The sequence below is a fragment of the Serpula lacrymans genome (genome assembly GCF_000218685.1).
Source record: "Serpula lacrymans var. lacrymans S7.9 unplaced genomic scaffold SERLAscaffold_15, whole genome shotgun sequence".
NCBI classification, from domain to species: Eukaryota; Fungi; Basidiomycota; class Agaricomycetes; order Boletales; family Serpulaceae; genus Serpula; species Serpula lacrymans.
Genome location: NW_006763304.1, coordinates 78,837 through 90,782, shown reverse-complemented (window position 1 = coordinate 90,782; position 11,946 = coordinate 78,837). Strand labels below are relative to the sequence as shown.

Sequence of the window (11,946 nt, the reverse complement as noted above, 5' to 3'; positions counted from 1 at the left end):
AAAACATACATTGGTCTTCAATAGCGACGCGACGCTACGATGGCTTTCGCATAGAAGACTTGATAACGAGTCACCTGATTTGTCACGTGATGCACACGCCAATAAGTGGCTGAAGACGCTTGGTTTCCAAAGTTATAACCACCATCGCCGTGGTACGAGCGCACAACTCATATATACTCCCTTGATTACAGTAGACCAAAGATCGGAGCTTTGAAAGATGTCACTTGATACGGGATGCCCTCATATCAATGAGTTACTTGCACTGAAACCGCCCAAGCTCAGCCAATCTGTACACAGAGAAGAGTGCACCCAGTGCTTCGACAACCAAGTAAGCAAGTTTTCAAGAATTATCTTTTAACTGTCTCATGCTTCCTCAGGATGGACCACTCGGAGTTGACGTGTGTCTTGCTTGCTTTAATGGCGCTTGCCTTAATCAAGATCGGCATCATGCTCGCACCCACGTCTCACAATCAGGTCATGCTTTTACGCTGAACGTCAAACGATCGCCAAAGAACAAATCATCCAGTCGGGTTAGTCATTATTAAATGTAATTTTGTAGTAATAACCCACAATGAATTATGACATCCCACCATATCATCCAGGCTGAAGATGAGGAGCCACCCGCCAAGATGACAAAGCTTGCAATCGTAGAAGAGCGAGAGGAAAATAAGTTCGAGCACAGCACAGCGATAAAGTGTTGGAAGTGCAATCCAGAAGATGGAAAGGTGATCGTTGTTGATAATCCAGCCGTATGCGTACCCAATCTTCTCGAATGTAGGCTACTGTTAACAAACGTCTTCTTTTAGACAAGGTCTCTCGTAGACGAAGTGCTGCACTCCCTGTCTTCCGCTCGTCAATCAGAGGTCAAGGCATGGGAGGAGGAGATCACTGCTTGCGAACATACACTGCTTTTGGAGCAAGTACAGAGTGCACCTATCCCGCCACAGGGTACGCTTTCGTGTTACACACATCGATCTACCTTTATATCTTATTTGGAGGCTTTTGTATCTTGCAGGATTGGCGCATTGTACCTCCTGTGACCTTACTTCAAATCTATGGCTTTGCCTTAGCTGTGGTGCATTGGGCTGCGGTCGCGCCCAATTTGGTGGCGTAGGTGGAAATGGGCATGCGCTTGCGCATTTCAACGAGAGCGGCCACGCAGCTTGTGTGAAATTAGGTACCATCACACCAGAAGGTGGAGCAGGTCAGTGTCAATGTCACTTTGAGTATATGGTTTTTAATTTGCTTCATATGTCATCTGGGTTGTGGGTTGTACTCACGAAGATATCTACTGTTATGCATGTAATGATGCAAGGCTCGATCCTGACCTCGCTACTCATCTTAAAACATTTGGTATCAGCGTTGCAACACAGAAGAAAACGGAGAAAAGTATGACAGAACTAGTACGTATAATCCAAATATTCAAGGCGGTTTCTTACAATATTATGTATGTCTAACAGCAAATCGAGCAAAACCTCACTTTCGACTTTTCCCTTACTGCGGAAGATGGTTCTGCATTGGAACCAATTTTTGGGCCTGGGACGACGGGTTTGAGCAATTTGGGAAACAGGCGAGTCTACCATCTGCAAATAAACCCGTGGCCTATAGATAGCGAGGTTATCTTGCACACGTCTTCGATTATTTATTCATATGGCATTTCTGTTCGCCATACCGCGGTACATCCTGATAAAAAATCATTACTAATAAACCGTGCAGCTGTTACATGGCTTCTGTTCTCCAAATGCTGTTCTCGCTCCCTGCCTTCCGAGCTCGCTACTTCGGGCAGGTCCCTGGTCCGTCTCAAGGCACCAAAAGTACCCCAGAAGTGATTGTTTCTCCTCAAGCAATCTTACACTGGTCGACGTGTAGCCAGGCGCTTCCAGCCGATTGTCTTGATTGTCAGTTGTTTAAGATCGCTGACGGGCTTCTGAGCGGTCGCTATTCGAAGCCTCATCATGGTCAAGGTCTGTCTTTTGATTCTGGTATTTTGTATAGTCAGTGACTTTTTTCTATAGATTCGCTCATGCACATAGATAAACCTCTCGCTCATGCTCCGGTAGAAAAGACGCCTTGGCAAGTGGGACTCAAACCTGCAGGATTTAAAGCGCTTGTAGGACGCGGACATGCTGAATTCGCAACCATGCGACAGCAGGATGCGGAGGAATTCTTCGGACATCTGCTTACGGTGCTTAGGCGTCACAACCATACGCGAGGAGGTGCAACTGGTATGTTCTGCTCAACAAGCTGTATTTGCCGTTGTTAACCAATGGACTATCGACGGACAATGGGAACTGTAGAAGAACCCACGGAAACATTTGCATTTGGTCTTGAACAGCGTTTGCAATGCCAATCATGCCAAAGGGTTCGGTATAGAGTGGACACAATGGATTCGCTCAGTGTAGCCGTGCCGGCACAAGAACTCCACAACGACGAGGGAGGAGGGGGGGTAGTAGAGCAGGAGATTGCGCAGGTCGGAGCGCCCAACGCAAAGAAGGACAATACAGGAGGGAAAAAATATCAATCTATCCAGCTGACGCAGTGCCTCGATTTGCTCCTTGGTGCCACAGGCAGAGAAGAGCTTGAATATCAGTGCGAAGGAGGGTGTGGAAAGGTTAGTGCAGTCAGGTAAGCCGATCGTTACTGTGTATACTGGTGCTCGTGTTGAGTGGAACGTTGCGTTTTTCTGCTCCATCTGTGGCTTTGTTCTGCAGGCAGACACAATTTGCGAGTTTCCCAGATGTTCTTGTGGTACACACCAAAAAATTTCAGCTTGTCAACTGGGTCCCAACCAAACTCGGTTTGTACCCTCTCATGATTTTATATGATGCGATCTTCATCACTCACCCTTGCCATATTGTTTTTGTTCTAGATATCCCTATCATACTTCCCCAAGACGATGTTCTTACTTTGGATGGCTATCTAGGACAAGGCCTGCAGCCTGATGAAATCGAGCTACCAGACTCCTCTTCTAATCCACCAAGCGCTCCCCAATTTGATCCCGAGGCGGTAGCACTCTTGGAGGGTATGGGATTCCCTACTGTTCGTTGCCAGAAGGCACTGCTTGCGACGGGAAACGCAGGAGCGGAAGTTGCTATGGAATGGTTGTTTGGGCATATGGATGACGCTGGTACAGTGTTTAATATCAAATTCATCAAATTGAAGCCTATTGATGAACCATGCATAGATATCGATGATCCAATCGTCATTGCATCCTCTACGGGCCAGACCTCAGGTAGTGAACCATCGGCGGAGCAGGTCGCAATGCTAGCTGATATGGGCTTTTCGAGCGCCCAAGCAAAGAAGGCTCTGCGAGAGACGGTCAGTCTTTAATCTGCTTAGTGATCTCTTAGACTGCTGTCCTATGATTGATGCTCAGTTACTGATCGTTTTCTCAGGGTGGTGATCCAGAGCGTGCGGTGGAGTGGCTGTTCAATCACCCGGACGATACTGGCGAAGACGTTCCGCCTGCTAGCGGCGAAAGTAAAGCGGCGAAAGCACTCCCTGGTTCTACTCGCCTACCAGCTCGCTACAGGCTTAAAGCATTTATCTCGCACAAGGGCCCGAGTGTCCACTCGGGACACTACGTTGCGCATATACGGATCCCTGGAGCTGGTAAGAAAGGGTCAGCTGACAAAATGAACGTAGACTCGAATAGCGCGGACGACTGGGTGTTCTTCAATGACGAGAAGGTGGTCTTGGCGGATAAGGAGAGCGTGAACGGACTCAAGAAGCTGGCATATCTCTATATATTCGAGAAAGCCTAGGGGAACAGAGCAAAAAAAAATAATGATGTAGCAGTTCGATGTACAATATATGTATAGATTGAACTATTCGTCTAAACAAATCGATGACAGTCGAGTCTCAGAGTATTTAAGCGCTCGTAAGACCTCGAATTCAAACTAAAAGTAGATATTGAGAAGCTGGGAGGCGAGCAATGCGATGAAATGTCAAATACTTTTCGACTAGTCGCAGACGGAAAACACAAATAAAGACAAAACTAGAGAACGAGTAACTAGTACTAGCGTTGACGGCCCTATCCCGCATTATGTCGGAAGAATAGTCCAATGGATGTGAATCTAGGTAACAAAACAAAAAATAGTTAAAGAAATTGAGTCCACGCCTACACCACTCGCCCCAACCAAAATCCACTACACTAGTACCCAGGCTGCCGTGGAGGCGGCCCATAATACGAATCATAACCCCGTCCTACATCGCCCATCTGCGGCGTTCCTACATCACTACCTCTCGGTGTCATCATCCCATCTCCATTCGCGAAATTGTCTCGATATGGCGACACCAAACTCGCTCTACTCGTATTAAAATCCTGCTGCAGAGGAACGAAAGCACTCGAGTCAGAATTCCTGTTCCCCTGACCCCCAAACGCCGCCGCACCCGCACCCAACCCGCTCATCGGGTACGCAGATCCTGGCTTTGCGCCGGCAACATCATGCGTCTGGACATACGGATGTGGGTGCGCACGGCGACGCCGGGCAACAAAAATACCAAAGAGCGCACCGAGTACTGCAACCCCTGCCACACCTCCCACAATAGCACCTACTAGAGCTCCCGTGCTCAGCTTGCTAGCGCCCCCAGTCTTTGTGGTGCCGCCCGTTCCGCTAGCGGAACTTGAGCTTTGGCTTACTGGAAGTTCAACAGCAGCCGAAGTAGGTTGGGTCCCGACTTGGCCACTACCAACGGTGACCATTGTACCGTTACTTGGGATACCAGAGACGACAACGAACATGAGAGCAGGACCTGGGGTGAAGATGTTTGAATTGGGAGGAGCTTGAGAAACATGAAGGACATAAGAGCCATCGGAGTTGACGGTGTAGGTACTATTGAGCTGGAGGTGGCGCTGACCCATGTTCATAGCGTGAGTCGTGAAACCACCACGGGAAAGGACAACAGTGGTGTTCGCTGCAGCTGCGTTAGCAGAACCACTATACGAGCTTGCTGGTACAGTGATGTTAAAGTATTGGCCACCATACGTCACGGTTTTGGGAATGCCCGTTGGAACTGGACGAACGCTTGCAGAAAAGTAAGGCGGGTAAAATATTTCGGCAGTATATGTTGTAGGGTAGATCGTGCTCGTGTTGACATCGATGTTGGGATTCGACCCTGCGATCATGACACTAGCGTCGGGGAGAAGCATTGCGGAAGAGTGGTACAAGCGCGCGAGAGGAGAATTACTAAGACCAGCGTTGGACCACCGCGAACCCTTGGCAGCGTTAGGGTTGTAGATAGCAGGGGTACCAACAGGTCCAGAAGCGAGTGATTCACCAAAACCCATCTGGTAGAAGTTCGCGGTTTGACCAGTAGCTTGAGCGTACCCAGCGGTTCCATTAAGACCTCCGTTGACGACCAGAAGAGTTCCATCTGGAAGACTGATGAATTGACCCATAGTACGACCCTCCAGCATGTCATCGTCCTGCTCGTAGACAGGCGCGGATCCATCCTGAGGTTCCGGGGTCAAACGCTGGCAGTCTGCTGATGCCGGATATTCCCAGGTGTTGATAGCGGGGTAAGAGTAGTTACCCCAATCTTCATCTGGCATGTCGGAACCACCGCAGAAAATAACGGTAGGCGTGTAGTTGTTAGCTGGGGTGAGAGGAAGCATAGCGACAGCACCAGAAGCGGGATAGACCCGTGCCACGTTGCCGGGCATTCCGGGAAGAGCGGTCTCAGTGTTGGTATCCGGATCCCAAAGCACTAAGTCGCGTTAATGCAAGAGCATGCAAAATTAAACTACACGTACTGGTCGAGATATTGGCTTGGACAAGCATTTTCCCGTCAGGCATGAGGTAAGTGTGGGCATAGGAGTTGAGACCCGAAGTCGTGATCATGAACTGCATGACTGTTGCGGGGCCTTTGCTCGGGTAGAATTCGTACGTAGGTTCGGCAGCTCCACCCTCGTACTCCGGGTCGACATTAGGTGTGTTGCGGTTGATATATCCGCCATTTACAAATCCACCGATAATAGCAATGCTTCCATCGCCAAGAGCCTCTGCAGCTGAGTACCATCGTTGTTTCTGCATCGACAATACTGTGGCATTATCGAACCACTGGCACTGCGCACTTGCGAAGTCGTCCGCATTTGTGCACGGGTTGAGGATACGGATGGATTTGGTACCGTCGTAATCGTCATAAGTTGCGTCGTAAGCTCCTGAACCTGCGCTGTTCAGGACGCTGCCAATAGCGCCACCTGGTCCAATGGCACCGTTACCGCCGAAAGTGACATATGAACCGTTTGGTAGGTGCATGCCAGAAGCACAGAAGGTATTTGTGTAAACTTCCATAGCGGTGGCTGTATGCGAGTTGATGTCCCTGTGGTTGGTTGTGAGTGACATGGCGAGGAAGGACAGATGATGATTACCAAGCAGCGCCCCATGCAGGGTGACCGTTGATTTGGGCGGCGTTTCCCTCCGTTTTGTCGAGTATGTATACTTTTTCCTCGTTACCAAGGAACATCTAGAACAACGCGAGTCGAAAAGGAAGATGAGGATGATCAAGATGGATGATGGCACATTCAGCGACAGCCCAAGGCTTACCATCATAGCGCTGACGAGGGTGTTTCCGACTTGGACTATTGAGCCGGCTTGCTGAGCTTGGACGAGGCGAGAAGAGGCAGCGAGGGCTATAGGAAGCCATGGTAAAGCAGCGAACATGGTAGTTCGACGCCTAGTTGGAGTATGGCAAGAAGGTAGGATAAAAAGAGACTGGAAGAATAAAGGGAGGCTGTATAGGGGCCTAAGAGGAAGGATGGAGGGGACGAGGTAAGGAATGTGAGGGTGTTTTGTATCAAGGGTGGAAGACTTTACAGCGTTTGTTTGGATGTGACCACACTTGACCTAGTCTCGCTTATTAACCATTTCCATCAACAGAAGGACCCCACGATGCCGTCCCGTCTCATTTTCATTCTCAGACGGCATCCGACGCCACCTTGCTCCTCCACTCCAATCCATTTCCCGATATGACTCTCGCCGATACATTCTCCAGCATTGCCTTTGGTTTTATCCATTTCATTTTGGGTCCAAAGCGATTCTCATAACCTGCTGGATTGTGACATGTCTGTATCTTGCATGGCACGGCCTCACTTTTCCGGGGTCTTCGTCCCAGAACAACCGGCAGTCCCGCATGGCGTATATTTAGACAGCCAAAACCTTCAGTTATAAATTGATATCGACTTATATCAATAATTTGGTCGGCTAATGGAGACCAACTTCATTGTTGCAGCACTATCTTTAACAATCTTCCTGGTCTTCTGGCTCTTTCTCCATTTTTATACGCGTCTTAGAACATCATGCAGCTCATGGCACTCTGCTATTGCCTCTACTTGTTGCACCAGGCGGTCTCTGCGGTCCCACGGTCACTTTACTCCGAGTCCGTGGCTCTTGATGCGCCGATGTTGGGCCTTCCTGCTCTCGGTTCCGTCGCTCAAGGAAAATTTGATCATGAGACGTTGTGCGAGCCCTTTTTGCCTCCGGTTTGGTTTCCCGTTCTATTCAGTTCCCAGCCTAGACGTTGGTCTTGGTACTACTACATCCCCATTTTCTTGGACTGTCCGCACAGGTCTACCCCTTTCCATCGGTGCATGACTTTACCTTACCGCGTAATATCTGAAGATGCGTCCCGAAGGACCCATATTTGATGCGACTCATGCTCCGAAATGATACCTCCGAAGTGGTAACTGGACTTTGAGCGGCCCAACCCAAGAATTCAGCTCAAATTCGTTTCGTCATATTCGCGTGCATCCTTGGATTGACTGCTACGCCACGACGTTCGTGTGTGGCAAGCATGTACGACCACCGGTAAGTAATATTTGGCTCCCCACTTCGTGCTATTCCCTATGTACTTCTGTGCCTTGAATTTCTGTGTTATATGTTATTAAAGAACAGGTGAGCAGTATCGCCTCTTCGCCCGCGTTGAGCACCCTTACGATAATCATATTGATATTGTATTGATAGTATGATACCGTCGATCTCGTTCACGAACAACTTGGGCTTCTTCTGGTGCAAATAACACTTAATTCTGCTCAACCGCAAAAGCATCAGTGATCTTACACAATAGGTATAATTAGATTACTTATTTTTAGGTATCTCTCACTCACTTGAAGGAACCTGTCCCTGTTCTGTTTTTGGATCTGTTGTTCTTTTCTCAGAACTGTTAGTCCCTTACCACGAAGATGGTTGCTCAAAAGCTTGCACTGAGCAAGGTAAGATTCAAATACACGTTCTCACCACGCTGCCACACTTTCACATCTGTAGGCATGATCGCAACCAACGTCTAAACTTATGAATACCCTGCTCTACCCTACGACCATGGAATGGTTCCTGTACATGCCACGTTCATACACCCGTCAACACGTGGAGTTCATCTGGTCCACTTGACTTTGTCTCGTGTTCACTCAATGTATCAGTGTTTATGTCAATCCCGTGGTCGTCGATTGGTTTGAGTCAGTACTTGTTCATCCTCGTGTTCGTCACTCTGCATTTGAATTACACCGAAGGCCGGGTTCCTGGCTTCGTTGACAGTAGTTATTTTGGTGCCGTCGATGTGCGCAGATATATACTTAGTACAGCTACGTGTCAAACGTGAGATAACTTTAGCCTGCGTTCCGCTCAGGTTTTCTGTTTAGGTCGTAGAGTAAGGACAAATAAGGTTCAAGGTATAGGGCTCATCCACCGCTATATTTAGGTGGCCTGTTGTGCCGGTTCCATCATCTTAACGTCAACTGTACATCACATATTTCTGACAATCGGCTCGCACAGAGTCGTGCAGAATCAAGCTGCCAAACTTTCTGTGTAATTTTTTAAGATAAAAAGGAGGCTTTGTGTGCCATTAGATATATATAAGAAAGTCACAGGTGATCACATGACATTAGTAGGGTGTGGATGAGCCTACCACTCATGCTCATTCATCCCCAGTAAGAAACGACAAAATATATACCGAATCACATCGAATTTCATCGGATATTCGATGTGATTCGGTATATATCTTAAAACTACCATAATCCTAGATTATTTCCAGATGTAGAAGACTTGTATCTAACCACAGTGATAGCACAGAAATCATTCAATTTAGTTAGGTGATTCTTGTTGAATTTTGCTTATTATATAGAATATTTGAATCATAGTGTAAATTGGGGAGTTCTTCACTAATATATGGCAATTCACTTTGGTTATCTTTTATCACTCACTTACTCACACAGTACTGAATTTAACCTGGATTATATTCAGTGGTATGTAAGAGTTTGTGATTAGATTGTCCTAATCTAATCGCAAACTCGGACTAAATAGCCGTGTGGCTTAGAACTACATAGTTTACACTACCTATTTTGGATGTAAGGTATGACTAATGGTCAATACCTTACACCCTCCCCCAGAAAAGGAAGGTTTAGCATTCGTATATACAAAAAGATAGACAATAGAAAAGAACTTGAAATGTATTCAAGGTATATATGTAAAACATATTGTATGTACACTCACTGTGGGGATCAACTTATAATAGCTAGACTTGCAGTGTGATCTTACAGTGATTTATTTGTAAAAATATACCAATTATTGACAAAACCGGATAAACCTGAAGCAGCCATTGTTCTCCATGGAGCATAGCCACCACTCCATGGAGTCACCATTGTTCTCCTAGGAGCACAATTGTACTCCTAGGAGTCATTATACTGTAGCGAGTAGCACCTCTGACTATAAGTAGTAGGGGGCTTAGTATAGAAATACCTCAGTCGTTTCTATAGCCTCTTGGGCAGCGGCTGAGTTTCACATAGATTTATTAGGTTATGAGCCCTGGTGCGCAAAAGCTACGCAGGAAATAATTCTTATTTAAAACGGAAACCTCGGAACCATGACCACAGCACACGATACATCCGCATGTCCAGTTCTCACTGGACCCAACAATTTTCAGATATGGAAACTCCGGATCATCTCAAAGCTACGTCGGGAAAAAGTTCTCCGGGTTGTTACCGGAGAAGAGCTTAAGCCCTCACCAGGAAAACCTACCTCCTCGGAGGATCCTGAAATCACCTGGATACTTAAGGATGAGAAGGCACATGGAATCATCCAGGACCACATCTCTGATGCCCTCCTAACGAGGACTGGAGACCTCACCAGCTCCAAGGAGTTATTTGATAAACTTGTCTCACTCCATCAGACATCCAACATTGCCTCGGCCTTCTATTCATTCCAGCAACTTACAAAATTGTCCTGGGATGGGACATCACCTATCCAGGACCACATTGCAAAAATCTGGAAAATTGATTCACACCTCTCCGGAATGAAACTAGGAGTTGATACCAAACTCATGGCCTTTGCTCTTCTCCAATCTCTTCCATGCACTCCTGAATGGCAAATATTTCAGTCATCAGTAATCAACACGATTGAAGAAAATAAACTTATCTTTGATGCAGTTAAGATCCGGATCACTGCAGAAGTTGCACAACAGTCAGGAAAGGCTCCTGGAGGTTTCGAATCAGCACTCAAATCCGAGGAGAAGTGGTGTGACTTCCACAAAGTCAAATCACACAACACCTCGGAGTGTCGAACATTTCAGTTAGCTGGAAAAAGTCAAAGGAAAAAGGGAAAAGAAAGACACAAGGATAAAAGAAAAGAGAAGGAAAAGGCAAATATGGCGGAGCAATCATCTGGACCTGATTTCAAGGAGGAACAGAGTCATATTGCATTGGAACATGTACATATTTCCAAGCCCCTTGCTAAACACATTCAAGCTTACCTTGTGTTGGAACCCAATAAGACCAAAACAACAATCATTATTGACTCTGGAGCAACATCTCACATGGTCCCTCACTGCTCCTGGTTTGAGCCAGGAACATACCATGTTTTGCATCCTCCGAGGACAATCAGTTTTGGGGATGAATCCTCTGTAAATGCTATTGGAATTGGAACAGTAATCCTACAAGCAACAGTTGGCAAAAAAGACTACAATATTGCACTGTCAAATGTCTTACTTGTGCCAAACTTCACTTTAGCACTCGTCTCTGTCCACAGATTGTCGAAAATGGGGTTATCAACACTTTTTCCAGCAGGGTCAAATGCTTGTGAAGTTCAGAAAAAGGAGGAACTTATCCTCACTGCCTTACACAAGCGAGGACTTTATCACATCCAAGCAAAACCCGAAATTAACCCGGAGTCAGCTTTTGCAGCAGTAGATGTAAATTTATTGCACAGGAGAATGGGACACATTTGTGAGGAATCAATTTTTCTTATCGCATTCCCGTCATGTTGTGGTTAACAGACTCAATCCCTGTCACTCCTCTTGCCCTTGGACTAGAGATCACAGCAGGTGTCTTATTACTTTTATCCTTTTTCTTCTTATTCTCTATTCACACTCACGTCCTATCGTACTTACAACAAAGGAGACTTGTTGTAGACCCTCAAGAAGATATCCAAATGACATAGCAACGATCCAGTGCTATGTCTGGGAATACTTCGGAGGAATATTGATAAGCAAAGAAGGTTGTGAGTCAGTGCCTTCTCATGGGCTTACTGATACAGCCAATTGCACACCCCTTACCAATGCATTTTCTCATACAATTAGTAAATACGATAGATCGGACCACCTTCTCTTTTTCTCTTATTGGTTAGCTAGCTGGTCAGACCACTTTCTTAGTTCCTCCCTTTCTCGGTCTGACCATCGCCGTTCACTATATAAAGAAGTACATACTCGATGTATTACTCTCTAGTTCAATATTAGTTTGGATTTGCGCCTATACCGATACTCTTCAAAACTCATACCCTGCTTCACCGCCTTCCAGCAAGGACTTGACCAGGCATTGTATTTTGTTATATAGCTTTGTATTCGTTGCCTGACAACATTGGAATGGATCGCTTGCAACAAATGGTTACAAAAGGACAGCTCCAGGACATAGACACCCTTACCGGAACCCCGGAGTTTTGTGAACCTTGTGCTTTAGGAAAG

General features: G+C 46.6%; 3 protein-coding genes across 3 annotated transcripts; 2 read left to right on the top strand and 1 right to left on the bottom strand.

Moving 5' to 3' along the window:
* Nucleotides 1-217: 217 nt before the first annotated feature.
* SERLADRAFT_373825 (uncharacterized protein) lies at nt 218-3,764 on the top strand (the record flags this gene model as incomplete). Its single annotated transcript, XM_007323129.1, has 15 exons — nt 218-328; nt 378-530; nt 603-749; nt 807-948; nt 1,016-1,204; nt 1,285-1,403; nt 1,461-1,570; nt 1,717-1,964; nt 2,016-2,225; nt 2,298-2,625; nt 2,712-2,797; nt 2,870-3,127; nt 3,185-3,318; nt 3,396-3,612; nt 3,646-3,764. 15 exons carry the CDS (start codon nt 218-220, stop codon nt 3,762-3,764), a joined length of 2,571 nt encoding a protein of 856 aa, XP_007323191.1.
* A 389-nt stretch (nt 3,765-4,153) lies between these two features.
* Nucleotides 4,154-6,665, bottom strand: SERLADRAFT_352412 (putative copper radical oxidase; the record flags this gene model as incomplete). Its single annotated transcript, XM_007323469.1, has 4 exons — nt 4,154-5,709; nt 5,756-6,324; nt 6,374-6,468; nt 6,549-6,665. The coding sequence occupies 4 exons, from the start codon at nt 6,663-6,665 to the stop codon at nt 4,154-4,156; spliced, it is 2,337 nt and encodes a 778-aa protein (XP_007323531.1).
* Nucleotides 6,666-11,210: 4,545 nt separating this feature from the next.
* Nucleotides 11,211-11,726, top strand: SERLADRAFT_400819 (uncharacterized protein; the record flags this gene model as incomplete). The annotated part of the gene is made up of 1 exon (XM_007323128.1): nt 11,211-11,726. A coding segment is annotated over one exon (151 nt), but the record flags the coding sequence as incomplete, so codon positions are not given.
* Nucleotides 11,727-11,946: the final 220 nt, after the last annotated feature.